This window comes from Pan paniscus, chromosome 1 (assembly GCF_029289425.2).
Source record: "Pan paniscus chromosome 1, NHGRI_mPanPan1-v2.0_pri, whole genome shotgun sequence".
NCBI lineage: Eukaryota > Metazoa > Chordata > Mammalia > Primates > Hominidae > Pan > Pan paniscus.
The window spans coordinates 218,386,594-218,413,865 of record NC_073249.2 but is presented as its reverse complement, the minus strand read 5'-3'; the positions used below and the strand labels follow the sequence as shown (position 1 = coordinate 218,413,865).

At 47.9% G+C, this 27,272-nt stretch overlaps 1 protein-coding gene across 8 annotated transcripts in view; it reads right to left on the bottom strand.

Moving 5' to 3' along the window:
• The window catches only part of CLSTN1 (calsyntenin 1), a 99,943-nt gene extending 78,877 nt beyond the window's left edge, over nucleotides 1-21,066 (bottom strand). For 4 of the 8 annotated variants that reach the window (XM_008975737.4, XM_034954943.3, XM_034954934.3 and 1 more), the window contains exon 1: nucleotides 15,649-15,907. In XM_008975737.4, coding sequence (XP_008973985.1) covers nucleotides 15,649-15,892 — 244 coding nt within the window. In that variant the 5' untranslated portion in view covers nucleotides 15,893-15,907. Of the gene's footprint in view, nucleotides 1-15,648; nucleotides 15,908-16,283 lie in introns of those variants that run through there. The other 4 variants (XM_057300670.2, XM_034954947.4, XM_034954944.4 and 1 more) reach the window with 3 other exon arrangements.
• Nucleotides 21,067-27,272: the final 6,206 nt, after the last annotated feature.

Here is a 27,272-nt window from a genome sequence, read left to right as displayed (position 1 = left end):
ATCAAATACATTTTTTACACTGACTTTAGTAAAATGCCTCTATACAAAGGAGTAAATTTACTTCATATAGATTTAGGAACTTGGTAAATTCAAGTAACAATTTTAAATAGCAATATTTCAGTTAAATTCTTTGATGAAAAACACTAAGCGCATCTGGCCCTACATCATTCCTCCACACAGCGTACAGCAGTCAGCATCCCCTGAAAGGCGTGGCCACCGTGCAGAGGCAGTGCCTGCAGAGGCAGCTGCTTGCAGAGGGCCCACCGCCCCCGGTTGTGGCTCTCCTGCCTCTCCTCCACCTCAACACCTTCCTGCCCTTGGAGGCCGTGCCTCTGCCTGGGCATGGGGGCCCCTCCTCCCTGGGCTTCCTGACGTGCTTCTGCAGATCCCAGTGGCAGGCTACTCTCTCCCTCCTTTTCTTCTCACTGGCTCGGTCACCTAGGACTCCAGGAACTAGGCTTCTGCCTCCTTCACAACCTTTCTCTGGTACCTCAGCCTCCTAGCCCCTTCATCCCAGGTGGGGGTCAAGGGGCCACTGATTGTGGCTGCTGCCCCCACAGAATCCTGCGGCGCTGCCACTCCAATGCCTCCCACCACTCCACCTTAACCAGCGCCTCACCGCTGGTTTACAGAATGACAGCAGTCCCTCTGTATCCACCAGGGTAGTGGTTCCAGGACCCCAGTCTACACCCGAATCTACACATACTCAAGTTGTTGGTCCTGCAGGACCCAAGTATTCAAAGAGTCAGTGCTTCCCATATGCGGGTGTCACAGCCCACAAATACTGTATTTTCCATTCACGTTTGGTTGAAAAAATCCACTTATAAGTGGACACATGCAGTTCAAAGCCATGTTGTTCAAGGCTCAACAGCACCGTACTGCAACATGGGTGAGCGTGAATGCGTGTGCATGCATGCGCTGGAATTTACTGCCAATCTGCCCAATTCCCACTTGTTACAGGTTAAATATGTTTCTGACAGTCACCTTTGGAGCTTTATAAGCATTGTTTATAACAAATTTCCAGGGGGAAGATACAATTTGGGTTCCAACTTGAACTCCAAACAGATCAATATGAGTTACCTTTCCAAATCAGAAATGGCTTAGGTACCAGGAAACAATGTATCAAGACAAAGCTAGGTTGAGGCAGTTTGCCAGTGATTACTAGACGATCCCATGAGCAAAGGTAGTCAGGAATTTCAGCAAGGGGCAAGTTCGGTTTACCCAGGCCTGGGGACAGACTGAGTGGAGAAATAACACGTGCCCGAGCTCTCAGGAAAAAGGCCTCAATCTGACCAGAACTAGCATGGACTCACATTGGTTGTCCACTGCCATGGGCTGCTCAGATGCCAGGGTTCCATCACTGCTCTCTGCACCAGCTTGCCCGAGCTTACCTGTCTGTACTTGGGTTTCCAAACGATAAGAGTACAGCCGGGACTGCTCTAGCCTGAGCCAAGGCTGCTGTCCCAAATCCTCATCTGGTCTCCTGCATTCTAGATATAACAGAAACTTCAGGAAACCCTTTTCCCCTTCTCCCTCAGGCCTAAGCAACAACCAGATCTGGCCCAAGGGGCCCATGTTTGTTCTCCCTTTGTCCCTGGCTTCACTGTCCACCAGAGTGAAAACCTCATACGCAGAAAACACCCACAACCCAAGCTGAGGGGAAACAATGGCCCTCCAGGCTCTGCCCTTATTCTCTGCCAAGACTTACACCTCTGGCCTTATGCTGTCACTGTCCGCTGGCCCCAGATGCCTCCCAGAGCCCTCCCTGAGAAGACACACGATGTGAGTGACAGCCCATCAGACACACACCCCCCAGTCTCCAGGAGTCACTCTGAAGCACCCACCCAAATGCGGATCTGCCTTACTCGCCTGATGGTCTGTCCTCTTCCTGGGTCAGCACCCAACCCTGAATAATTCACTCCTTCAATCTCTGCAGTCAGGCTCCTGTGCACACCACTCTGCACCGTGCATTCCTGAAGATAACATGAACGGCCTCTTAATCACCACCCCACCTGCCTCTCCTCGGTCCTCATGCTTGCATTCACTTCTCTAAAATCTAAACTGGGCCGGGCAGGGTGGCTCATGCCTGTAATCCCAGTGCTTTGGGAGGTCAAGGAGGCTGGATCACTTGAGGTCAGGAGTTTGAGACCAGCCTGGTCAACATGGTGAAACCCCGTCTCTACTAAAAATACAAGCAGTGGCTCACGTCTGTAATCCTAGCATTTTCGGAGGCCTGGGCAGGTGGATCATGAGGTCAAGAGTTCGAGACCAACCTGGCCAACATGGTAAAACCCCATCTCTACTAAAAATACAAAAATCAGCCGGGCGTGGTGGTGAGTGCCTATAATCCCAGCTACTCGGGAGGGTGAGACAGGAGAACTGCTGGAACCTGGGGGACAGAGGTTGCAGTGAACCAAGATCACACCACTGCACTCTAGCCTGAGGGAAAGAGCAAAACTCTGTCTCAAAAAAACTACAAAAATGATACCAGCTACTTGGGAGGCTGAGGCAGGAGAATAGCTTGAACCTGGGAGGCAGAGGCTGCAGTGAGCCAAGATCATGCCACTGCACTCCAGCCTGGGCAACAGAGTGAGACTCTGAGAAAGAGACAGAGAGAGAGAGAGAAAGAGAGAGAGAGGGAGGGAGGGAGAGAGAGAGAGAGAGAGAGAGAAAGGAGGGAGGGAGGGAGAGAGGGAAGGAAGGAAGGGGGAAGGCAGACGGAGGAAGGGAAGGGGGGAGGGAGGGAAGGGGGCAGGGAGGGAGGGAAGGGGGGGAGGGAAGGAGGGAAGGGGGAGGGAGGGAGGGAAGGAGGGGCGGAAGGGAGGGAGGGAAGGCAGGCAAGCAGGGTACGGTGGCTCACGCCTCTAATCCCAGAACTTTGAGAGGCCGAGGCAGGTGGATCATCTAAGGTCAGGAGTACGAGACCAGGCTGGCCAACATGGTGAAACCCCATCTCTACTAAAAATACAAAAATTAGTCAGGTGTGGGAGTGTACACCTGTAATCCCAGCTACTCGGGAGGCTGAGGCAGGAGAATTGCTTGAAGCCGGGAGGCGGAGGTTGCAGAGAGCCAAGATCATGCCACTGCACTCCAGGCTGGGCAACAGAATGAGACTCTGTCTCAAAAATAAATAAATAAAGACTGGGGACACTGGCTCACGCCTGTAATCCCAGCACTTTGGGAGGCCACAGCAGATAGATCACCTGAAGTCAGGAGTTCGAGACCAGGCTGGCCAACATGGTGAAACCCCATCTCTACTAAAAATACAAAAATTAGCCAGGTGTGGTGGTGTACACCTATAATCCCAGCTACTCAGGAGGCTGAGGCAGGAGAATCTCTTGAACCTGGGAGGCGGAGGTTGCAATGAGCCAAGATTGCGCCACTACACTCCACCCTGGGCGACACAGTGAGACCCCAGCTCAAAAAATAAATGAATAAAATTAAAAATAAATAAATAAATAAAAATAAAATCTAAACTGTTGACCACATCTACCTAGAATGCCTCATTCCACACACCTCCGGATCCTCTCTCCTCTCTGTTCTCTGATCAATTCTCTTGCTCCTGGGACCCTCACAACAATGTATGATATACTTTATATGCAACAAGAAAAATGCAATCAACACAATCTGTTCAGACCCACTGCCATATGCATTACTTTAAGTAGCAGTTAAAAAGCCCAAACCTTCTAAGAACACTCAGAAAAAGTCTAGAAAAAGACAAAGTTAATAAACTTTACCAAATGAATCTGCAAATATATATTAACCACTGGTATTAATGGCCTCTCTAAAACATTATTTCATTCAAACAAACAGTAATGTCGTAGTTGTTATTAAAGTCAGCAGAAGGGAGGGGAAAGGCTATGTTATGAAGCTATCCCAGTGGTACTTACTCCAATTTAGAAGAAGTCTTAACATGTCAGATTTCATATAAAAAAGCATTTAAGCCAGTATTTATTTTCTATTCAAGGCTCTGAATGTTTAGAAGACATGTATTCGCTGCTTCCTAGCTAAACAAGAGGCGGCTCTCGTACACTTGGGCATGGACTTTTTAAACCCTTGCCAAATGAAAATGTTTTCTACAAGAATCATGAGCTGGTATCAATGGATATTTACAGACAGCTCAGAAGCAAGCTCTGACCTTGCCAACTTAGGGCTTTATAATCAGTCAGGATTATCAAGGTCCCATTCCAACTAGTCACAAGGCACTAGTAACTGAGGGGCTCAAAAACTCAAAACGACTGTACCCCACCTGTTACTCCCCACCCCCACTGTTCCTTTAATAATTTTAGCCCAGAGTGAGAGGGCCTAAGGAGAAAATGAAATTCAAGTCAGTGTGTTTTACTATTTACTTAGTACTCTGATAAATGCTTGAAATGCATGGCAAAAAAAAAAAAAAAAAGAGTAGGGATTATCCAAGAATTTTAATGATTTGTTATCCTTTTTACTAATTCTGTAAGTAATAAGAAACTAGCATCAATTAGTCAAATCATTTTAAAAGTAAACATAGGCCAGGGGCGATGGCTCACGCCTGTAATCACAGCACTTTGGGAGGCTAAGGTGGGCGGATCATGAGGTCAGGAGATTGAGACCATCCTGGCTAACACAGTTAAACCCCATCTCTACTAAAAATACAAAAAATTAGCTGGGCGTGGTGGCGCATGCATGTAATCCCAACTACTCAGGAGGCTGAGGCAGGTGAATACCTTGAACCCAGGAGGCAGAGCTTGCAGTGAGCCGAGATCGGGCCACTGCACTCCAGGCTGGGCAACAGAGCAAGACTCCGTCTCAAAAAAACAAAAAAGAGTAAACATAATCTGCTTAACAGAAGGGCTTTAGTCCCCCAGATCATACGCAACCCTAATCTTCTGTGAGCCTCTGTCTACCATCGGTTCTCACTGTCCACTGAGAACGGAGTAGAGCCTGTCCTTTGCTTGTTGCTGAGGATGGAAAGATGAAGGGGAAACCTGCACCCTGAAGCCACTTAGAATAAAAGACAGGAGTCTTTTCCCAAGGGGAAGGAGGAGCATTGGCCAGAGATGCAGCTGACAAGAGACACAGAGGACAAGCAGCTCTGGTGAAAATCTCAGGCCCTGGGCCCACAATTTGACTATTAATATTCTGTCATCTAAGTTTATCGATACTCAGGGCCAGTTTCCTGCATGTGCCAGGAGCCAGGCATAGAAGGGCCCCAGGGTTGGTTTAAAAACCTATTGCTGGCTGGGCACGGTGGCTCATGCCTGTAATCCCAGCACTTTGGGAGGCCGAGGCGGGCAGAACACCTGAGGTCGGGAGTTCAAGACCAGCCTGACAAACACGGAGAAACCCCATCTCTACTAAAAATACAAAATTAGCCGGGCCAGTTGTGGTGCATGCCTGTAATTCCAGCTACTCAGGAGGCTAAGGCAGGAGAATCACTTGAACCCAGGAGGTGGAGGTTGTGGTGAGCTGAGATCACGCCATTGCACTGCAGCCTGGGCAACAAGACTGAAACTCTATCTTAAAAAAAAAACAAAAAACAAAAAAAAAAACCTATTGCTGACCAGGTGAGGTAGCTCAGCCCATAATCCTAGCACTCTGGGAGGCTAAGGCGGGAGGATCACTTGAGGTCAGGAGCTCAGGACCAGCCTGGCCAACATGGTGAAACCCCGTCTCTACTAAAAATATAAAAATTAGCCAGGCATGGTGGCGGGTGCCTAGTAATCCCAGTTACTCAGGAGGCTGAGGCATGAGAATTGCTTGAACCCAGGAAGTGGAGGTTGCAGTGAGCCGAGAGTACACCACTGCACTCCAGCCTGGGTGACAGGGCAAGACTCTGTCTAAAAAACAAAAAGAAAAACCTGTTGCCATCTTGAAATTTTTTATAATTTTTGGGACAGATGCAGTGGCTCACGCCTGTAATCCTAGCACTTTGGGAGGCTGAGGCGGGTGAACTGCCTGAGCTCAGGAGTTCAAGACCGTCCTGGGCAACCTGGTGAAACCGTGTCTCTACTAAAAGTACAAAAAATTAACCAGGCTTGCTGATGCATGTCTGTAATCCCAGCTACTCCGGAAGCTGAGGCACGAGAATTGCTTCAACCCTGAAGGCGGAGGTTGCAGTGAGCTGAGATCATACCTCTGCACTCCAGCCTGGGCAATACAGCAAGACTCTGTCTCAAAAAAAAAAAAAAAGAAAGAAAGAAAAAGAAAAACATTTTTAATAATTTTTGAACAAGGGGCCCCACACTTTGTTTTGCATTGGCCCCTTGGATTATGTAGCTAGTCCTGTCAATCTTCATCATTAACTACATCTGAAATATGCAAAACTCAGTGAGACTAGAGTCTGCATTTCAGATGGAATTAATTACACCCTTTAAAAGCCACTTAATAGACAACCTTATACAAATCATTCTGAAGTTTCACATTTCTTCAATTTAAATTTATGACATTCAACTATTTTGAAGTGGTCCTCAAAAGTACTATATAAGAAAAATGTTGGCTGGGCGCGGTGGCTCGCGCCTGTAATCCCAGCACTTTGGGAGGCCAAGGCGGGAGGATCACAAGGTCAGGAGATCGAGACCATCCTGGCTAACACGATGAAACCGTCTCTACTAAAAATACAAAAAAAAATTAGCCAGGCGCGGTGGCAGGCACCTGTAGTTCCAGCTACTCAGGAGGCTGAGGCAGGAGAATGGCATGAACCTGGGAGAAGGAGCTTGCAGTGAGCCAAGATCACGCCATTGCACACCAGCCTGGGTGACAGAGCGAGACACTGTCTCAAAAAAAAAAAAAAAAAAAGAAAAATGTTAGGCTGAGCATGGTGGCTCATGCTTGTAATCCTAGCACTTTGGGAGGCTGAGGCAGGGAGATTGCTTGAGTCCAGGAGTTTGAGACCAATCTGGGCAATATGGTAAAACCCCATCTCTACCAAAAAAAAAAAAAAAAAAAAAAAAAGCCAGGCATGGTGGTGTGTGTCTGTAGTTCCAGCTATTCAGGGGGCTGAAATGGGCAGATCGCTTGAACCTTGGGAGGACGGAGATTGCAGTGAGCTGAGATCGTGCCACTGCACTCCAGCTTGAATAAAAATTTCTTTGCTATACTTTAAGTATGTAAACAAAGAAGACATTCATTTTTACTGAGTTTTAAAATTCACTTTGAATCTAAAGACATATTTCTAAGCAATTTATATGTTTGAAGATTGGGTAATTGAGGAATAGTTAAATAAAATCAAAGGACTAGAAAAAATAATTTACTTTTTAACAAAGCACATTTTTAGCCAACTAGCATAACAAAAATGTAATGAATGAAGAAATGTCAGCTGGACATGGTGGCTCACGCCTATAATCCCAGCACTTTGGAGGGCCAAATAGGGCAGATTGCTTGAGCCCAAAAGTTCGAGACCAGCCTGGGCAACATAGGAAGATCCTGTCTCTACAAAAATTTTAAAATTAGCCAGGCATGGCGGTGTGCACACCTAGTCAGGAGGCTGAGGTGGGAGGATAGTTTAAGCCCAGGGAGGTTGAGGCTGCAGTGAGCTGTGATTGTGCCACTGCACTCCAGCCTGGGCAACAGAGCAAGATCCTGTCTCAAAAAAAAAAGAAAAAGAAAAATGTCACTTTTCTAAACTAGTTGTAGTTTGAAAATTCTCGTGTTTTTTCCAGTCCCTTTCATTAAGTTAAGCCCTGCTCCTGGAACCAGGATATTGACTCTGCATGTGTCTGGGTGGCTGTCCCCCAAACACTGCATGTGTAGCCCTGTGCTAGGCTCAGATTTCCTGAGAAATCTACAGAAATCAAGGCCTAGGCCTCAGTGCTCTCAGCCTCTCTTAATGTGTGAGGTGGTAAAAACAACAGACTGTAGGCTTGGATGCCTGCAAAAATACGAAGGCGTGATAAAATTTAGTCCTCAGGAAAGCTGACCAAAGGCTCAATGTTTTTAAGAAAAGGGTTGTTGTGTGAGCTACCAAGAGCCCCATAGCAGTAGAGTTCAAACAGAGGCTGAATGATCAACACACAAGGACATATGAGGAAATGTCTGTTTTACAGGGAAGGCTATTTAAAGTATAGAGGAAAGAACTTTCAAAATTCCTTTCAACTCAAAGTCTAAAGTCCAGAGTAGAAATTATATGAGCGACAATGGCAAAGGAAGGAATTGGCTGGATGAAATGCCGGTTTGCACCTAGACTAGGAAAAATTCAACTTAAAATTCTAACAAACTAGAAAACTGTGAAATGTGTATTTGATTCGAAAAATGCTCCTGTGAGTGATGATGGAGGTCAAGTGGATACAGGATGGTGCAGCCACTTTGTACAACCAACTGGTAGTTCCTCAAAATGTTAAAAACACAGGCCGGGCATAGTGCTCACGCCTGTAATCCCGGCACTTTGGAAGGCCAAAGCAGCTGGATCACTTGAGGTCAGGAGTTGGAGACCAGCCTGGCCAACATGGTGAAACCCCGTCTCTACTAAAAATACAAAAATCAGCTGGGCATGCTGGCAGGCACCTGTAATCCCAGCTACTCGGGAGGCTGAGGCAGGAGAATCTCTTGAACCCAGGAGGTGGAGGCTGCAGTGAGCCAAGATAACATCACTGCACTCCAGCCTGGGCGACAGAGTGAGACTCTATCTCAAAAAAAAATTTTTTTAATTTAAAAAGTTAAATCTAAGAGTTACCCTAAGACCCAACAATTCCACTTGGGTATATACCCAAGAGAAATGAAAACATATGTCCACACAAATTCCTGTACAAAAATGTTCATAGTAATATTTTCCAAAATTAGCTACAAAGTGGAAATAACCCAAATGTCCATCAGTGAATAAATGGATAAACAGAATGTGTTATATCCCTACAAGGATATATTATTTACCTATGAAAAGAAACGAAGTCCTGATACATGCTACAACATGGATGAACCTTGAAGACATCATATTAAGCAAAAGAAGCTAGTCACAAAAGGCCACATATCATGATTCCATTGATGTGAAATGTCCAAAATAAGCAAATCCATAGACAGAAAATAGACTAGGGGTTGCCAAGGGAGGAGGAGAGGAGGAGGGAGATGGAGAATGAGTGCTAACAGATATGGGGTTTCTTTTGGGAGTGATGAAAGTGTTCTGAAATTAGATAGTGGTGATGGTTGTGCAACTTTGTAAATATACTAAAATCACTGAATTGTATGCCTTAAAAGGTTGAATTTTATGGTATGTGAACTATAGCTCAATAAAGCTGCTTTAAAAAAAAAAAAGGAGTGGATGCAGAAAAAGGTGGGTTTTTTTGTTTGTTTGAGACAAAGTCTTGCTCTGTCACCCAGGCTGGAGTGCAGTGGCATGACAAAGGTGGTCTTCCTTTTCTTTTGAGATGGAGTTTTGCTCTTGTTGCCCAGGCTGGAGTGCAATGGTGTGATCTCGGCTCACTGCAACCTCCGCCCCCTGGGTTCAAGCAATTCTCCTGCCTCAGCCTCCCAAGTAGCTGGGATTACAGGCATGTGCCACCACGCCCGGCTAATTTTGTATTTTTTAGTAGAGATGGGGTTTCTCCACATTGGTCAGGCTGGTCTCTTTCTCCCAACCTCAGATGATCCGCCCACCTCGGCCTCCCGAAGTGCTAGGATTACCGACGTGAGCCACCGCACCCAGCCGGTGGTCCTCCTTTGTCCTACACAATGACTCAGAGAAAGTACAGATCAAGGTAGGCTTGAAAAGTAGCAGACTCAACAGAAGTTCTTGTCATGGGAGAATCAGACAGAACGAAACAGATGGCTGAAAGATGATTCTTCGGCCGGGTGTGGTAGCTCATACCTATAATCTCGGCTCTTTGAGAGGATGAGGTGGGAGGACTGATTGAGTCCAGGAGTTCGAGACCAGCCTGAGCAACACAGTGAGATGCCACGTCTATTAATTCTTTTTAAGATAATGATTCATGTCTGACCAAAGAAGTAAAAAAGAAAAAACATGACTCTTCTTTTGATATGCTATCACATACTTCTTATTGGGGTTCCGGAATGGGAAGGAAGCTAACTTTCAGATTTTTTTCTTTTTTTTGAGACGGAGTTTTGCTCTTGTTGCCCAGGATGGAGTACAATGGCACCATCTCGGCTCACCGCAACCTCCACCTCCCGGGTTCAAGCAATTCTCCTGCCTCAGCCTCCCGAGTAGCTGGGATTACAGGCATGCACCACCACACCCGGCTAATTTTATATTTTTTAGTAGAGATGGGGTTTCTCCATGTTGGTCAGGCTGGTCCCGAACTCCTGACCTAAGGTGATCCGCCTGCCTCGGCCTCCCAAAGTGCTGGGATTACAGTTGTGAGCCACCGCACCCAGCCAACTTTCAGATGTTTTATAGGCATTTAAGCTGCTTTAAACTCTGCTACTTTGAAGTACGTGAATCTCTGCCAAGAACCTTTAAAAATAAAAACTTTAGTAACAGATCTTGTGAAAATTTTTAATCTAATAAAAATATCCTAAAGCTAAATCAAAAAATGAGCAAAAATATACCTAAAACATAGGAGAGAAAGAACCTATCAAATCAGCGACAACTGAAAGCAGCATTCTAGTTCCCGGGTGGTGGCAGCTCTTAGGGAAAAGACGGGTATTGTATGTCAGGCTGACACGGTGGGGAGGCTGCCGCCATTTAAGGGTTCCTATATATGGCCTTTGCATAGCCTCAAAATGTCACTTTTGAGGGTCTGTTAGTTTGGCTTTTTTTTTTTTTTTTTAGAGACAGAGTCTTGCTCTGTCCCCCAGGCTGGAATGCAAGTGGTGTGACCTTGGCTCACTGCAGCCTCAACCTGCCAGGCTCAATCAGTTCTCCAGCCTCAGCCTCCTGAGTAGCTGGGACTACAGGCATATGCCACCATGCCCAGCTAATTTTTTTGTATTTTTAGTAGAGATGGGGTTTCACCATGTTGCACAGGCTGGTCTCGAACTCCTGGACTCAAGCAATTCACCCATCTTGGCCTCCCAAAGCACAGGTGTCAGCTACCATGCCTGGCCGTTTGGGGTTTTTTTGTTGTTGTTGTTTTGTTTTTTTTTCCTGAGACTGAGTCTCACTCTGTCGCCAGGCTGGAGTGTGGCGGTGCGATCTCGGCTCACTGCAACCTCCGCCTCCCGAGTTCAAGCAATTCTCTTGCCTCAGCCTCCCAAGTAGCTGGGACTACAGATGCACGCCACCATGCCCAGCTAATTTTTGTATTTTTAGTAGAGACAGGGTTTCATCATGTTGGCCAGGATGGTCTCCATCTCTTGACCTCATGATCCACCCACCTTGGCCTCCCAAAGTGCTGGGATTACAGGCATGAGCCACCGCACCAGGCCTTGGTTGTTTTTTAATGCACGAACATGACATTGCATAAATAATTTTCACCAATCTTGAATCTGTAGTCCTGAAACACTACTAAAATCCGTATTTTGTAGCAAATCAACATTTTAAATTTCACTTATAAAGACATATTTCTTCAAGCAACTCTTTTTTTTTTTTTTTTTTTTTGAGACGGAGTCTCACTCTGTCGCCCAGGGTGGAGTGCAGTGGCGCGATCTCGGCTCACTGCAAGCTCCACCTCCCGGGTTCACGCCATTCTCCTGCCTCAGCCTCCCGAGTAGCTGGGACTACAGGCGCCTGCCACCACGCCTGGCTAATTTTTTGTATTTTTTTTTAGTAGAGACAGATGGGGTTTCATCGTGTTAGCCAGGATGGTCTCGATCTCCTGACCTCGTGATCCACCCACATTGGCCTCCCAAAATGCTGGGATTACAGGTGTGAGCCACCGCACCCGGCCCCTTCAAGCAACTCCTCACACCAAATTAAGACCCACTGAAAAAACTAGTTTTAATGATCTAAGCCCTCAACCAGAATACATAAGACATAGACTCTTGGCGGTTTTTTAGGATAATCAGATCTCTATTTTGTTTCAACTCTTATAAATGAAAACTACCCCAAAAAAATTAAAAAACATATTTTCCTGTCTCAGAAAGCAATAATAAAAATAACTCAGTACTTTTTTTCCTTTGTTCTAAAATTTTAACCTATCTCAGCTTCCTCATTTTAAACATTTAGACTTGGTTTAATAAGCTTCACTAAGCCCTGCAGCTAGTGTTATGAAATTACAGCATTTTCTAGTTTCAATGTAATATTTTATATCCCACAAAAATTTCATTTTTTGGTCATATTCTTCATAACTAAAACTGAAATATTAGTTGCTGTTTTTGGCTTAAATATCAAATACTGGCACAGATAATGTATGATATGACCTCCTAAACCTTCCTTTTGAAAAATAATTCCTATAAAACTGCTTGGTTTCATGCTTTTTCTCCCAAAAGAAATATCCAGCCAAAGGACGAATTCCAGCTAACTGAAGGTTCCAGTTAACCGAGTGAATGCTCTAAAACTGGAATATATTCAAAATTGTTCATATTTTATTATTTCTTCAGCAGTTATAGGCCTCCTTTGAGAAATAAATGTTATTTACTTTCAGTATTAAAAATGTTAGACTATGGGTAATACTGAGGTCTATATTCGAACGACTTTTTTCCACATCGTTACTTCTGAAAAAACGAGGTAACAAATTAAGAAACCATCTTCCCAAAAAAGCTGAAAATTATAGTATTTTTAAAGGGACTAACAGGGGTAGCCACAGAGCTACAGCCTTCAAAGGCTGAGACAGAGTTTCATGATCTAATATCCCCAATACTGCAACCAACAGAATCGATCCTTGAACTTTTTTTTTTTTTTTTTGGTATTTTTGTAGTGACAAGGTTTCACCATGTTGCCCAGGCTAGTCTCAAACTCCTGGGCTCAAACAATCTGCCTGCCTAGTTCTCCCAAAGTGCTGGAATTACAGGGGTGAGCCACCGAGGCTGGCCCCATGATCCTTGAAAATTTACCCACTAATGAATTCCCATATCCACACTGCAGAATTTAAGTTTGGGCCGGGTGCAGTGGCTCACATCTGTAATCTCAGCACTGTAGGAGGCAGAGGCAGGCGGATCACTTGAGGTCAGGAGTTCAGACCAGCCTGGCCAACATGGTGAAACGCTGTCTCTACTAAAAATACAAAAATGAGCCCAGTGTGATGGCATATGCCTGTAGTCCCAGCTACTGGCGAGGCTGAGGCAGAAGAATCTCTTGAACCCGGGAGGCAGAGGTTGCAGTGAGACAAGATCACGCCATTGCACTCCAGCCTGGGTGACAGAATGAGACTCTGTCTCAAAAAAACAAAAAAAAAAAAAAAAACTTAAGTTTGCTTTACACTATGTAATTTTTTTCAGTATATAGCATTTATCTGTAAAGTGAAAATTAGGATGCAAAGCTACTACGCTGTCTAAACTGAAATGCTGTTATCCATCCACCCATTCATTCATTCAATCACACAATACTGGCATGCCTCTGGTGTGCTGGTGACGGGAAACATATGCAAAGCAGATACCCTTCCATCTTGGGGCATATGTTCTACTGAGGGGAAACAGACGATAAACAATTCAATAAGTAAACAACAAGGCATGTTAGAATGGGCTAAGTGCTATGCAAAAAGAAAAAGTGTTGCAGGGAAACAGGATTTAAGGGTTCAGGAAGAGAAATGATTTCAAATAGGATGGTGAGGAGAGGCCTCACTAAGCCTGTGTGCAAATGGAAAAGTAACAGTGAATTTTATGTATTATGTGGCTTCGAAATGCATTACATGGTTGCATTTTTTAAATATTCATATAAGCTTTCTATTTTCTCTGCTTCACTGTTCTATTTCCCGATCTCCATGAAGAAGGCAGGTAGCTGAAGGACATGACCGTCCAGGGCATGCCAAAGATATTTCTTCTAATATTTTGGCTTACTGAATTTGTTTTTAAGATGGAGTCTTGCTTTGTCACCCAGGCTGGAGTGCAGTGGCGCAATCTCGGCTCACTGCAACCTCCGCCTCCTGGGTTCAAGCAATTCTCCTGCCTCAGCCTCCCAAGTAGCTGGAATTACAGGCGCCCACCAGTACACCCAGCTAATTTTTATATAGTTAGTAGAGATGGGGTTTCACCATGTGGGCCAGGCTGGTCTCGAACTCCTGACCTCAGGTGATCCGCTGGCCTCGGCCTCCCAAAGTGCTGGGATTACAGGCGCAAGCCACTGCACCCAGCTCTACTCAATGTTTTTTGAGAACTACAGCTATAATTAAAATAAAATTCGAGGGTCTCTACAAAACTAAGAGTCAAGATGCAATTTATATTAGAAAATCTATCATTTTCTCCAGCAGTCTGTACGTAATCTAACATTAACAATTATTAAAGGTAGCTACAGCATGAACAGGAGTTCATGTCGTACTGCCTTACAGCTGTAAAAAATTCAAATATTAGTTGAAACGATCTCTTAAAACGAGCCCACACAGTGTCTCCAAACTGTAAATTTACATATGAAATTCACTTGTAATATTTCACAATGAAATTGTTTATTAGCATTTCGTGTTAATAAGTCCAAGACATTTTCTAACTTGCAACCTGATAAAAATGCATACGAATAACTGATGTGTAAAATGTCTTTATTCCGAAGACTAAGAATCTTGAACTACTGTAACTGCACCAAGAAAAACTTAGAGAAAGCAAATTACAAATGACTCAACTAGTCAACACACCTTTCACACAAGATTTCTGTAGGTCTCAGGTAATGAAGATATTCAAAGTTGAAATGTATGCTGTTTAAGTAACCAAGGCAATTAAATAATGACTAACAAATGTAGGTGCTATTTAAGAAAGCACCAATTTTAACAAGAAATGGTATCACTGACTAAATATACTTAAACTGTTCCCAAAATACCCAATCCAAGCACATATTTTTAAAATGTGTGGGTTTTCCCCAAGAGAAGCAAAACTTTGACATTTCTCTTGGATATATTAGAGTTTCAGACCTCCAACCCACATCTGGAAAAAACATTTCAAACTTAGCTTGATGTTACTTTTAAAAATCAAATGGCCAGCAATGAGATACTTAGTGACTAAGATCTGAATTTGACAGAGTCAACAGAATGTTAGAAATGAAATAAAAGAAGTATTCAAAGTTTATCATCCTCGATGTTTAGAAAGGAACATGGAACAAAAGATGCATTTGCCGCCTCTGCCCTTTAATTCGTGAACACCATACTTCTCTCCTTATGTCACGCCAGGGAAGGGAAAATAAGAATTTTTAAAAAGCTTGCTAAATTCAAATATGACCATTTCATCTAGATTTCTATCAATTCTCCTCCCCAAAATTTCTTTTGATTAAAAAAAAATCAGAACAACAGATTTAAGCCTACAGTAGATTCTACAGACTACACCTAGATTACTTTGCTCTAAGGCCAAGGAAAATGTTTACGATTTCAAGATCCACTCAGAAGCAAATACTGTATCTGCAATGCGTAAGCTTTTCGTTGGCAAGACCAGTCAATAGCAGAGGCATGCAAGGTTTAAAAGGTTAAGTGGATGAAGGTTAAAAGCTAATAATAAATTAGCCAAGAAATATTACTTCCCACCGAGCCATAAAATAATTTCGGTCCTACAATCCTAAAAAACCAGAGAGCTTTCTCGTTTTTGTAGAGGACATCTAACCCTCCACGGTCTAAATGACCGTCAGAAAAACAGCACCAAGGCACCAGCGGTAGCAGAGACGGAGATTTCTAACACTGGGTGAGCCCGCGGTCGCAAATCTCATCGCGATTTCACCTTTGGGTGAAAAGGTGGGAGGGAAGCACGAAGTTTCAGCCTCGGCTCCACTGGAAACAGACAACGTCTGAAGGACTCTGGGAGGAGGCGGAAAGGGGCGAAGTCGTGGTGTCCGCGGTGCAGCAACACAGAATCGGGATCTTGGAAACGGGATGCGGAGGAGTGGGCTCTTATGTAAGCACACACCAAAACTGTGCGTGCACCCCCCGCCTGATGCACATCTGAGCACACGTACACAGAGCATCTCACCCAGGGGTGCAGCCCCAGCCTGCGTGCGCCGCTGAGCAGGGCAGACTGACCCTTCGGCCCGTCTGCACGTTCCCCCAAATCAGCGCAGCCACCACCATGGGCTGCAGTGGGGGCGGCCCAGGCCCAGGTGCCCCGCCCGGGACGGAGCCTGGCTTCCCCGGGACGCCTGCAGCGCGCGCCCACAGTCTCCTGCGCTCTGGCCCCTGCTCCGCGAGCCCGACCCCCAACCCGAACCCCACGCCCTGACCCGGCTCCCTGCGCTCGGACCCGACTCCCCGCATCCCGGCTCGAATCCCGGCATCCGGCCCTACTCCCGCACCCGAATCCCCGCACCGGGACCCGAATCCCGCACCGACCCAGCGGCCCGACCCAGCCCCGGGGCTTACCTCGCGCGGCCCAGACCCCGCCGCCGCACAGCAGCCCGGCCAGCAGCAGCCGGGCGGCCGGGGCCAGCGCGAGCGCGGGGCGGCGCAGCATCGCCAGCCCGGGGCGGGAGCGGCAGGGAGGCGCGCGGGACGCCGAGCGGAGCTCTCGGAGCTCTTGGGGCTCTAGGGGCCTGGGGCCAGCTGCTCCGCGGCGCGGGGAGCTCCGGGGGTCCAAGGAGGAGCCGCCGCCGTGACGCTGGGCCGCGCGCTCAGGACGCAGCGCCCTCCCCGCCTCGGAGCAGCGCCTTGCTGAAGGCAGCGGCAGCAACTAAGATGGCGGCGGCGCTCTCTCTCGGGTCCGGCGAGGGTACCCGGCCGGGGGCGGGGTGGCGGCGGGAGGGGCGGGGATGGGGAGCGACGCGAGGCACGCGCGCGGCGGACCCGGGGAGCGCGCGGGCCCGGGAGGGGCGGGGGAGAGGAGCGGAGGGAGCGCGCGCGGCGGACCCGGCAGCGGGCGCGCGCCTCCGAGCCCGTCGGCCCCGCCTGGAGCGCGCGCCCGCGGGGACGCGCCTGGGGTGGGTTCCGAGCGGCCGGGAGGGGCCCCGGGGACTGTATCCCTTTCCCTGGCCGCAGAGGGAGAGCCTCAACTCCGCGTCCGTACCCGCGCTCCCGGGCTCCTAAGGCCGGGTGAGCGGTACCCGGGGACCCGCGCCTCCTTCTCCACCCCGGGGACTCATCCTTCCCACCCGCTCCGCCGAGGAGCGCAGACCCCGGCGGAGCAGTGCGGCCCAGGACCCTTGTCACTTCGGGCAGGTCGCGTCGCCCCCCAGAACCTCGGGGTCCTCGTCTCCCCAGTAGAGGTGATGAGAGGGGTCACGAAAGGGGGTCCAGGAGACGAGGTCAGCGAAACGCGCCTGGTAAACAGTTAAGGGCCGCGCAGCACTACCCACACCGGCTCCCGCCCCGGGACCTGCCCCCGGGGAGTCTGTCCTGAATTCACTGAAGGAATCTATTTGTGACTTTCAAAAGGCGGCTGGTGTGCGCGCTCTTTCTCAGTGACATGGTGCGATGCTGGTTCTTAGAAATGCGGAGGTCCGAATGGATAGAGAGGACAGAGAAGCCCTCCCCCTCTACCGTGGATCCCTACAGGGATCTTGGGGTCCTCCCAATTTCCCAGCGACCAGCGGCCCCCTCCTCCTCTCCTCTGGACCCCTGGCACCCCCCGCAGTGGAAGAAAGGCCTGGAACAGCCGTGGATGGGCGTGTGTGCAGGCACTGTACCCTATGAGACACTACTGGCTCCATTTTGCAGATAAGGAAACTAAGTCAGAAAGGTGAAATGACTTCCCCCGTTGGGACAACTATTGTAAAAAGAATCAGCCCTCAAGGACAGGATGTTCGCATTAGGGGGACACCAACAGCAAAAAGTGGAACCCTAAAATGTTCATTTTTCGAGACTGCTGGAGGAGCTATCCATGAATGTCACTGCTCCAGGTGGGGGTGGAGGAGGCTGGGTGGAGACTGGTTTGTGGGGCGCAGAGGACTTATTTAGGAGACTAGTGGGCAAAGAGCCCAAAAACGTAGATTGAGGTCAGATCGGGGGAATGGACTTGATCCTACAGTCAACAGGAAGACCTGGAACGGCTGGGAACAGCGGTGTGATGTGACCTGGGGAAGGCTTCAAAAGCAATCTGGAATCCAAGTCCCTGAGCCGTGTTCCCCGTAAGCGTCCTGCACCAAAGCCTACAGATTCCATCTTGTTAATGTCTCTCCTTCCTTCCCCTGCTCCCCCTCCCCTGCGTGGAGGAAGACCGGACTCTCCTTGGCTGGACCCTTCCCAAAGCACCTGCCGGGCCCGGGCAGGCTCCAAGCCACACCCACCACTCCTTACAGCCAAGGCTTTGAGTCATCTTCTCCCCTGGTGACGGGTGTTGCCATTGCTTCTGTCCCTCCTGGAGTTATAAACTCAGTGAGTGCCTCCCTGCTGCCACCTCATCAGGTCCAGACATCTCTGCCGGGCTTCCCATCCTCCACCCAGCTGACCTCAGGGCATGCTGTCTGCCACTGTCTCTTCTTATTCATTCCCCTCCCAGGGCCAACATCACACTTCCTCCTCCACCCATACCCAAGCCTCAGGTCCTTACAAGGAGCTTCTGGGCTGTCTCCTTCAGGAAGTCCTCCTGCCAGCCCTCCCTCTCCAGCCCCAAGCTGCTCTAACCAAACAGTTCAGCTTTATAATCTGCTGCCTGTGCTGTCGACTGACTAATCCATCAGTGTCCTTTTCTCCTCCCCACTGTATTCTAGTGGGAAGGACCCAGATGGTCTAGTCAGACGGGACTGGACTTCAGTGCTGGCCTCTGCGAATGCAAACGACCTTGGCCAGGTTATGGAACTTTCAGAATCTCTTTCCTCACCTGCGAAATGGAACAATATCTACTTCTTAGAGTTGTGAGAATTAAATGAAATGATGCCACATAGATCTAGAAATACCAGGCTTTATGTGGCAAATAAATGAAAGTGCCACATAGAGCCTGGTGTTTCTAGATACATGAGTTTCTTTTTCCCTTCAAGAAGAAGGCTTCTGTGCTTCTAGTATACCAGCAAACAGAGTAGGTACTCAATAAATAGTGATGAACTCAATGAATTGCTGAGTTAGGTTTTATTATTATGGAGCTCACATCTCAGAGGGTGAAAAAAGATGTACCCTGTAGATTTCCAGGGACCTTCGAGATTTGCAAAACATAAAATCGGAAAGGTATAATCTCAGAACTATGTTTTCAGTCCATAGACTGATGATGCCAAAAGGGGAAATTTAATGTGTTCAGTTCTATTAAAAACACAAACAAAAGCTCTTCAGTGTCTGGAATCCTGATCCCTTTATCTTCTCACCCTTACTGTCCCTTAAAGAAACAGAGATAGGTCAAAAAGATCCAGGGTCAGGTGGGGCAGATAGACGGCTTGGTGAGCTCAGTGCAACCTGCACCTGCTGGGATTTCACCCACATGAGAGTGAGTCCAGCTTGAAAGTCTCGGAAACGGGGGAACCAGTAAACTCAGTTTCTGCTCTGCCTGACAATAGCCTCAGCCACATTGGCACATTTCAAAGGTTTCCCCCATGATGGATTAGTTAATCCTCCAAATGGCCCTGAGACAGGGATCGATTCAGGCTTATGCTATGGTTAGCTGGGAGAGGGGCCTTGCCTGAGCTGAGCCAGCCACTGACAAAGTGGCAGCATCAGAGGCCCTGGAGCCATGGGGAATGAGGCATCACCCAGGCCCGTCCTGAACTGGGAACATAGACTTGAGGATAAGGAGGTGACTTTGTTAGCTGGTGGAGGAAGATCTGTACTTTCGAATGTATAGTGACTCTATCTGAGACAGTAGATGAAGCGCACACAAGAAAATTTTCCAAGATGCTGCACCTTCTGAGATGACTGTTGCTGATACCACATCACAATAACATATCATCTGTAACTCCAGCAACACTCTCCAGAAGGTACTTTTGGCCAGGCACAGTGGCTCATGCCTGTAATCCCAGCACTTTGGGAGGCTGAGGCGGGCAGACCACTTGAGGCCAGGAGTTTGAGACCAGGCTGGCCATCATGGCAAAACTTTGTCTCTACTAAAAATACAAACATCAGCCAAGCATGGTGGCAGGTGCCTGTAATCCCAGCTACTTGGGAGGCTGAGGCAGGAGAATCACTTGAACCTGGGAGGCAGAAGTTGCAGTGAGCCAAGATGGCGCCACTGCACTGAAGCTTGGGTTGACAGAGCAAGACTCCAACTCAAAAAAAAAAAAAAAAAAAGGTACTTTTATTGTTCCTATTTTACAGATGAGGAAAATACCAAATTTGCTCCAGAGTACATTGCTAGAAAGTTGGATCCCTGAGATTCAATTTCATGTCCATCTGAACCCAAAACGGTGCCTTAGCCTCAGTGTGAAATTACCCCACAGATACCAAAATAACCCCTGCACCAGGATTCCACAGCTTGGAGCCAGCCTGCTCCCCAACAGTGAGAAGGTGGGGCTTCGAGCAAGCCCTGGCTTTGCCACCTCCGACTGTTGAGGCCGATCTCAAGCCTGGACTTCCTCACCTGGGACATGAGTTCCCGGGCCCAGAGTTGCGGTGAGGATGAAATGAGATCACATGCAGGAAAGCTCTTAGGCAGCAATGCGGAGCCGCGGAGCCATTCTCAGGCGGGCGTGTTACTACTGTTTTGCACAGTGTGGGCTTGGCGGGTGTTTGTGGAGCGGAGCCGGAGGCAGGTAAGCAGTTATTATAGCCGCTTTCCTAATAATGTGCTCGGGAACAAACCCACTTGAAAGCGGCAGCAGGAGAAGGTTATGAGAATCTTGATGAAAGCAGCTAATTAGAAACTCCTGGAAGTTCTTTACTGAAAGAACCGCAGCACCCAGAACCACCACCAGGGTCCCCCTCGGAACCCCAGAAATTACAAGTTGTGGCCCCATCTCTGTGTTCTCGTGTGCCGGCCAGGTCATTTCGTTGCTGTTAAAAGGGATAATTAACGAGAAGGAAAATGATGCTGTGCTTAGGAGCAAGGACTCTGGTTGGACAGAATGGTGCAAATCCATTTCTGTCCACTTCCTTCCTTTTGGTAAAATTTCAATTTAATTTTGCTTTATAGTATATTAAATATTTGGCTGGGTGCGGTGGTTCACGCCTGTAATCCCAGCACTTTGGGAGGCCAAAGCGGGCAGATCATTTGAGGTCTGGAGTTTGAGACCAGCCTGGCCAATACTGCAAAACCCAGTCTCTACTAAAAATACAAAAAAAAAAAAAAAAAAAAAAGGCCAAAGTGGGCAGATCACCAGAGGTCAGGAGTGTGAGACCAGCGTGGCCAACTTGGCAAAACTCCAAGTTTAGTCTCTACTAAAAATACAAAAATTAACTGGGTGTGGTGGCGGGCACCTGTAGTCCCAGCTACTACTTGGGAGGCTGAGGCAGGAGACTCACTTGAACCCCGGGAGGCAGAGGTTGCAGTGAGCCAAGATCGCACCACTGCACTCCATCCTGGGCAACAGAGCGAGACTCCATCTCAAAAAAAAAAAAAAAAAAATTAGCCCAGCAGGTGCCTGTAATCCGAGCTACTCGGGAGCTGAGGCAGGAGGATCGCTTGAACCCAGGAGGCAGAGGTTACGGTGAGCCAACTGCACTCCAGCCTGGGTGACAGAGTGAGACTCTGTCTAAAAAAAAAAAAAAATTTTTTTTTTAAATAGGGGCCGGGTGTGGTGGCTCACGCCTGTAATCCCAGCACTTTGGGATGCCAAGGTGGGTGGATCACAAGGTCAGGAGATCGAGACCATCCTGGCTAACATGGTGAAACCCCATCTCTACTAAAAATACAAAAAATTAGCCTGGTGTGGTGGCGGGCGCCTGTAGTCCCAGCTACTTGGGAGGCTGAGGCAGGAGAATGTCGTGAACCTGGGAGGCAGAGCTCGCAGTGAGCCAAGATCGCGCCACTGCACTCCAGCCTGGGCAACAGAGCGAGACTCTGTCTCAAAAAATAAAATTATATATATATATATATTTCCATGGCTCCAAAGTCATATCTAGAAAGCAGGGCGTTCAGAGAAGTCTAGATCTATTCCTGTTTCCTCCTCCCTATATCCTCCTTCCTTTATAGGTTACCATTTCTTCTATTTTTAGTTTATCTTTCCATTGTGTTTCTTTTTTCTAAGTACAAGCAAATAGTTGTATATATGTCTTCCCCTTTTCTTAGCTAAAAGGCAGCAAATCATACCTGCTACTCTGTATCTTGCCTTTTTTACTTCATAAAACATCCTGGAGATCATACCATTGCAGTATGTAGTACATACAGTCTTTTTTTAAAAAAAAAAAAAAAAAACAGGGTCTTGTTCTGTCACCCAGGCTGGAGTACAGTGGTGATCATTGATCATAGCTCACTGCAGCCTCAAACTCCTGGGCTCAAGCGATCCTCCTGCCTCAGCCTCCTGACTCACTGGGACTTCAGGTGTGCAACCCCCACACCCGGCTCAGCATTTGTTTTCCTAGCTTCGTAGTGCTGTCCCGCGTGGACTTACCAGAGTTTATTTAATCAGTGCCCCTTATTGAGGAATATTTTTCCCCTGTTGATGGGTCGTTTCCAATTTTTTGTTTTTATGGAATGCTGCAGTGAAGCCTTTTTTTTTTTTTTTTTTTGAGACGCAGTCTCGTTCTGTTGGCCATGCTGGAGTGCAGCGGCGTGATCTTGGCTCACTGCAACCTCTGCCTCCCGGGTTCAAGTGAGCGATTCTCTTGCCTCAGCCTCCCGAGTAGCTGGGACTACAGGCACGCGCCACCACACCCAGCTAATTTTTGTAATTTTAGTAGAGACGGGGTTTCACCATGTTGGCCAGGTTGATCTCAAACTCTTGACTTCGTGATCCACCCGCCTCAGCCTCCCAAAGTGCTGGGATCACAGGCGTGAGCCACTGCGCCCGGCCTGCAGTGAAGCCTTTTTGTACCTTTTGCCATTTTTGCCTCTTTCTACCTGTGTGACCTTGGGTAAGGCCCTTCACCTCTCCAATCTCAGCGTCTCCATCTGTAAAACAGAGACAAGCCCTCCCCACTGGGTGGTTGTGAGGAACAGATGAGGTGATGTGCAAAAAGCAGAGCACAGGGCCGATTCCTAGAAGCAGGTGTTAACCAGCACCTGCTGTTACTAGCACCCATTATTGTTCATGGCTAGGAGCCTTAAGCTACTGTGGCAGTGGCAGCAACCCTAACTTAAGAAGGGGCACTTCAGGCCGGGTGTGGTGGCTCATACCTGTAATCCCAGCACTTCGGGAGGCCGAGGTGGGTGGATCACAAGGTCAGGAGATCGAGACCATCCTGCCCAACATAGTGAAACCCCGTCTCTACTAAAAATAAAAAAATTAGCTGGGCGTGGTGGTGCATGCCTGTAATCCCAACTACTCGGAGTCTGAGGCAGGAAAATCACTCCATCTTTTTTTTTTTTTTAAGATGCAGTTTTGCCCAGGCTGGAGTGCAGTGGCATGATATTGGCTCACTGCAACCTCCACCTCCCGGGTTCAAGCGATTCTCCTGCCTCAGCCTCCCAAGTAGCTGGGATTACAGGCATGCACTACCACGCCCAGCTAATTTTTGTATTTTTAGTAGATTTGGGGTTTCTCCATGTTGGTCAGGCTGGTCTTGAACTCCCAACCTCAGGGGATCCGCCCACCTTGGCCTCCCAAAGTGCTGGGATTACAGGCGTGAGCTACCGTACCCAGCCTGTTTCAGACTCTTTCTAATGCTCTCTATGGCTCTCCATTTGCAAAGGAAGAACTAAGGGCATTCCCAAGCATGAAGCATTAGCTATTGCTGGCTGGTGAATTTCCAGAGAAAGAAAACCTCACCTTCCCCAGAGGCCAGGCAGCTCATGTCTGCACCCCGAAAGGTGGGATGAGGATTGGGGTTTTGTGCTCATGCTGCCTCCCACTGCAAAACCAAAGGCAACACACAGCATGTTCCCCTTCCCTCTGTGGATGGGCAGCCGGGGGAGGTCCCTTGTGTGTGTGTGTGGTGGTGGGGAGGCGGTGGCTATTTTATTCTGCAGCACGAATTATACACCCCAACGCAATATACAGCACACACAACATGTAGGCAAACGTGATCCCTAGCCTCTGGGGATACACAAGCCAAACACGACATGCCTATCCACACATAGCACCCCAGTGCCAAGAGAATGGGCTGGGTTTGCAGGGAGGAGCAAGAGAGGAGGGAAAGCCTGGGGCAGAAGGGTCACGGCTTCCCCTACACTGCAGAGGAAATGGCACAGAGAAAACAGCACCAAGCTTAGAGTCAGGAGACCTGGGTTCTATCCATAGCTCTATCATAATATGTTGGAACTGGGGGAGGCTGTTGGGTAAGGTGGTTAAAAAACAAAAAAAAAGGAGGAATGTCTTATATGGCCTTGATTCAAATAGACTTGGGTTCCAGTTACTAGCAGAAAGACCAGACAACCTGATCACTCTGAGCTTCAGTTTCCTCACCTGTAAAATGGGCATAATAATACCTCCTTGGGCCAGGCGTGGTGGCTCATGCCTGTAATGCCAGCACTTTGGGAGGTTGAGGCAGGTGGATCACCTGAGATCAGGAGTTCGAGACCAGCCTGGCCAACATGGTGAAACCCTGTCTCTACTAAAAATACAAAAATTAGCTGGGCGTGGTGGCGGGCGCCTGTAGTCCCAGCTACTCAGGAGGCTGAGGCAGGAGAATTGCTTGAACCTGGGAGGCGGATCTCTTGAACCTGAGATCACGCCATTGCACTCCAGCCTGGGCAACAAGAGCGAAACTCCGCCTCAAATAATAATAATAATAATAATAATAATAATAATAATAATACCTCCTTTAGATTGTTGTGTTAAGTGAGAGGATACAGATAAAGCGTTTAGCTCAGCGTTTGACACAAGTAGATGCCCAGTTAGGTGATTGCTCTTACAGTGATGGTGGTGGTGGTGATATATGTGGGTGTACTTTGAAAAGTCTAGGCCGGGCCAGGCGTGGTGGCTCACACCTGTAATCCCAGCACTTTGGGAGGCCAAGGCGGGCGGATCACGAGGTCAGGAGATCAAGACCATCCTGGCCAACACGGTGAAACCCCATCTCTACTAAAAATACAAAAAAAAATTTAGGCGGGCGTGTTGGTGGGTGCCTGTCGTCCTAGCTACTCAGGAGGCTGAGGCAGGAGAATGGCGTGAACCTGGGAGGCAGAGCTTGCAGTGAGCCAAGATAGCACCACTGCACTCCAGCCTGGGCCATAGAGCGAGACTCCATCTCAAAAAAATAAATAAATAAGGAAAAAAAAAGTCTAGGCCAGGTGCGGTGGTTCACGCCTGTAATCTCAGCACTTTGGGAGGCCAAGGCAGGCAAATACCTGAGGTCAGGAGATCGAGACCAGCCTGACCAACATGGAGAAATCCCATCTCTACTAAAAATACAAAAATTAGCTGGGCGTGGTGACACATGCCTGTAGTCCCAGCTATTCAGGAGGCTGAGGCAGGAGAATTGCTTGAACCCAGGAGGTGGAGGTTGCAGTGAGCCAAGATCATGCCATTGCACTCCAGCCTGGGTAACAGAGCAAGACTCCATCTCTGAAAAAAAAAAAGAAAGAAAGAAAAGAAAAGTCTAAGGAGGAGATGGGCACAGTGGCCATGCCTGTAATCCCAGCACTTTGGGAGGCTGAGACGGGCGGCCACCGGAGGTCAGGAGTTTGAGACCAGCCTGGCCACCCATGGTCAATATGGTGAAACCCCATCTCTATTAAAAATACAAAAATTAGCCGGGAGTAGTGGCGGGCACCTGTAATCCCAGCTACTTGGGAGGCTGAGGCAGGAGCATGGCTTGAACCCGGGAGGCAGAGGTTGCAGTGAGCTGAGATTGCGCCACTGCACTCCAGCCTAGGTGACTGTGGGAGACTCTGTCTCAGAAAAAAAAAAAAAGAAAGAAAGAAAGTCTAAGGAGATGATGATGCTATTATAACTACTTTCATGTAGCACATCAGCATTTGCATTTGTAAGTATACTCCCTGTTTCAAAGAGCATCTATATGCATTTTGGTCTAACAGTAATCTCCTGGATGAAGGTTCTTATCATTCCCCTTTAACTGGTGGGAAGCAGGAGTTTAGAGGGGTTGAGTGGCTTGTCAAGACCATTCAACTGACCAGGCACAGTGGCTCACACCAGTAATCTTAATTCTTTGATGAGGCTGAGACGGAAGGATATCTTGAGGCCAGGAGTTCAAGACCAGCCTGGGCAATATAGTGAAACCTCATTTCTACCAAAAAAAAAAAAAAAAAGTTAGTTGGGCATGGTAGCAGGTGCCTGTAGTCCCAGCTGCTCGGGAGGCTGAGGCAGGAGGATCACTTGAGCCCAGGAGTTCAAGGCTGCAGTGAGCTATGATGGCACCACTGCACTCCAGCCTAGGTGACAAAGCAAGACCCTGTCTCTGAAAAAAGACCTTCCAGCTTAGAAGTACCATAGCCAGGCCTCAGATGAGGCTTCTCTGGCTTTTTGGTGCTTTTTCCTTGACCTTGAAGCTCCCTAGGCCAGAAAACTGCAGTAAAAATCAGAGCCAGACTTCAGGACGTCTAGTCCTCTCCAGCCCCTCGCTCATGTAGTTGTTTGCGGACACAGCTTTTTTCCTCCTTCCTCTTCTGGGTGACAGGGATTAACACCCACCCCGCCCCTAGAGATCTAGAAATACAAATACAGCCCACACATTGTTCTGTGGGCTAGCCCTCCAGGAAACAATCTACATTCATTTCTGATTTCATGCTGGTAGCAATCCCATGCAATGAATACTATTATTATTATTACTTTTTTTTGAGATGGAGTCTCGCTGTGTCATCCAGGCTGGAGTGCAGTGGCATAATTTTGGCTCACTGCAACCTCTGCCTCCCAGGCTCAAGTGATTCTCCTGCCTCAGCCTCTCTAGTAGCTGGGACTACAGGCGCCTGCCACCACACCTGGCTAATTTTTGTCTTTTTAGTAGAGGTGGGGTTTCACCATGTTGGCCAAGCTGGTCTTGAACTCCTGGCCTAAAGTGATCCACCCACCTCTGCCTCCCAAAGTGCTGGAATTACAGGTGTGAGCCACTGTGCCTGGCCTTATGAATACAATTAGTATCCTTATTTTAGAGAAGAGTACACTGGGGCTCAGAGAGGTTATGCGATTTGCCCAAAATCACACAGCAAAGTGGTAAAGCCAGGATTCAAACCTAGATCCGCGGCCCTAAAGCCGACGCTCTTCCCCACATTACTGCTCTGATGGTGAACGTTTCTGCAAGGCCATGAGAAGACAGAGGGGCACCAAGGTGGAAGAACTGCTTGGCTGCTGGTGTCCATCCTGTTTGATAGCCCCCTCCAGCTCTGAGAACTCATGCTATGGTGAGTGTCAGAGTGGAGCCAAGACACTGGGATGGAGCAGTGGCGGGAGGGGGGTCCCTGACCGTAGGCTGCCAGGAAGTCCTCTCTATGCAAGGACAAAC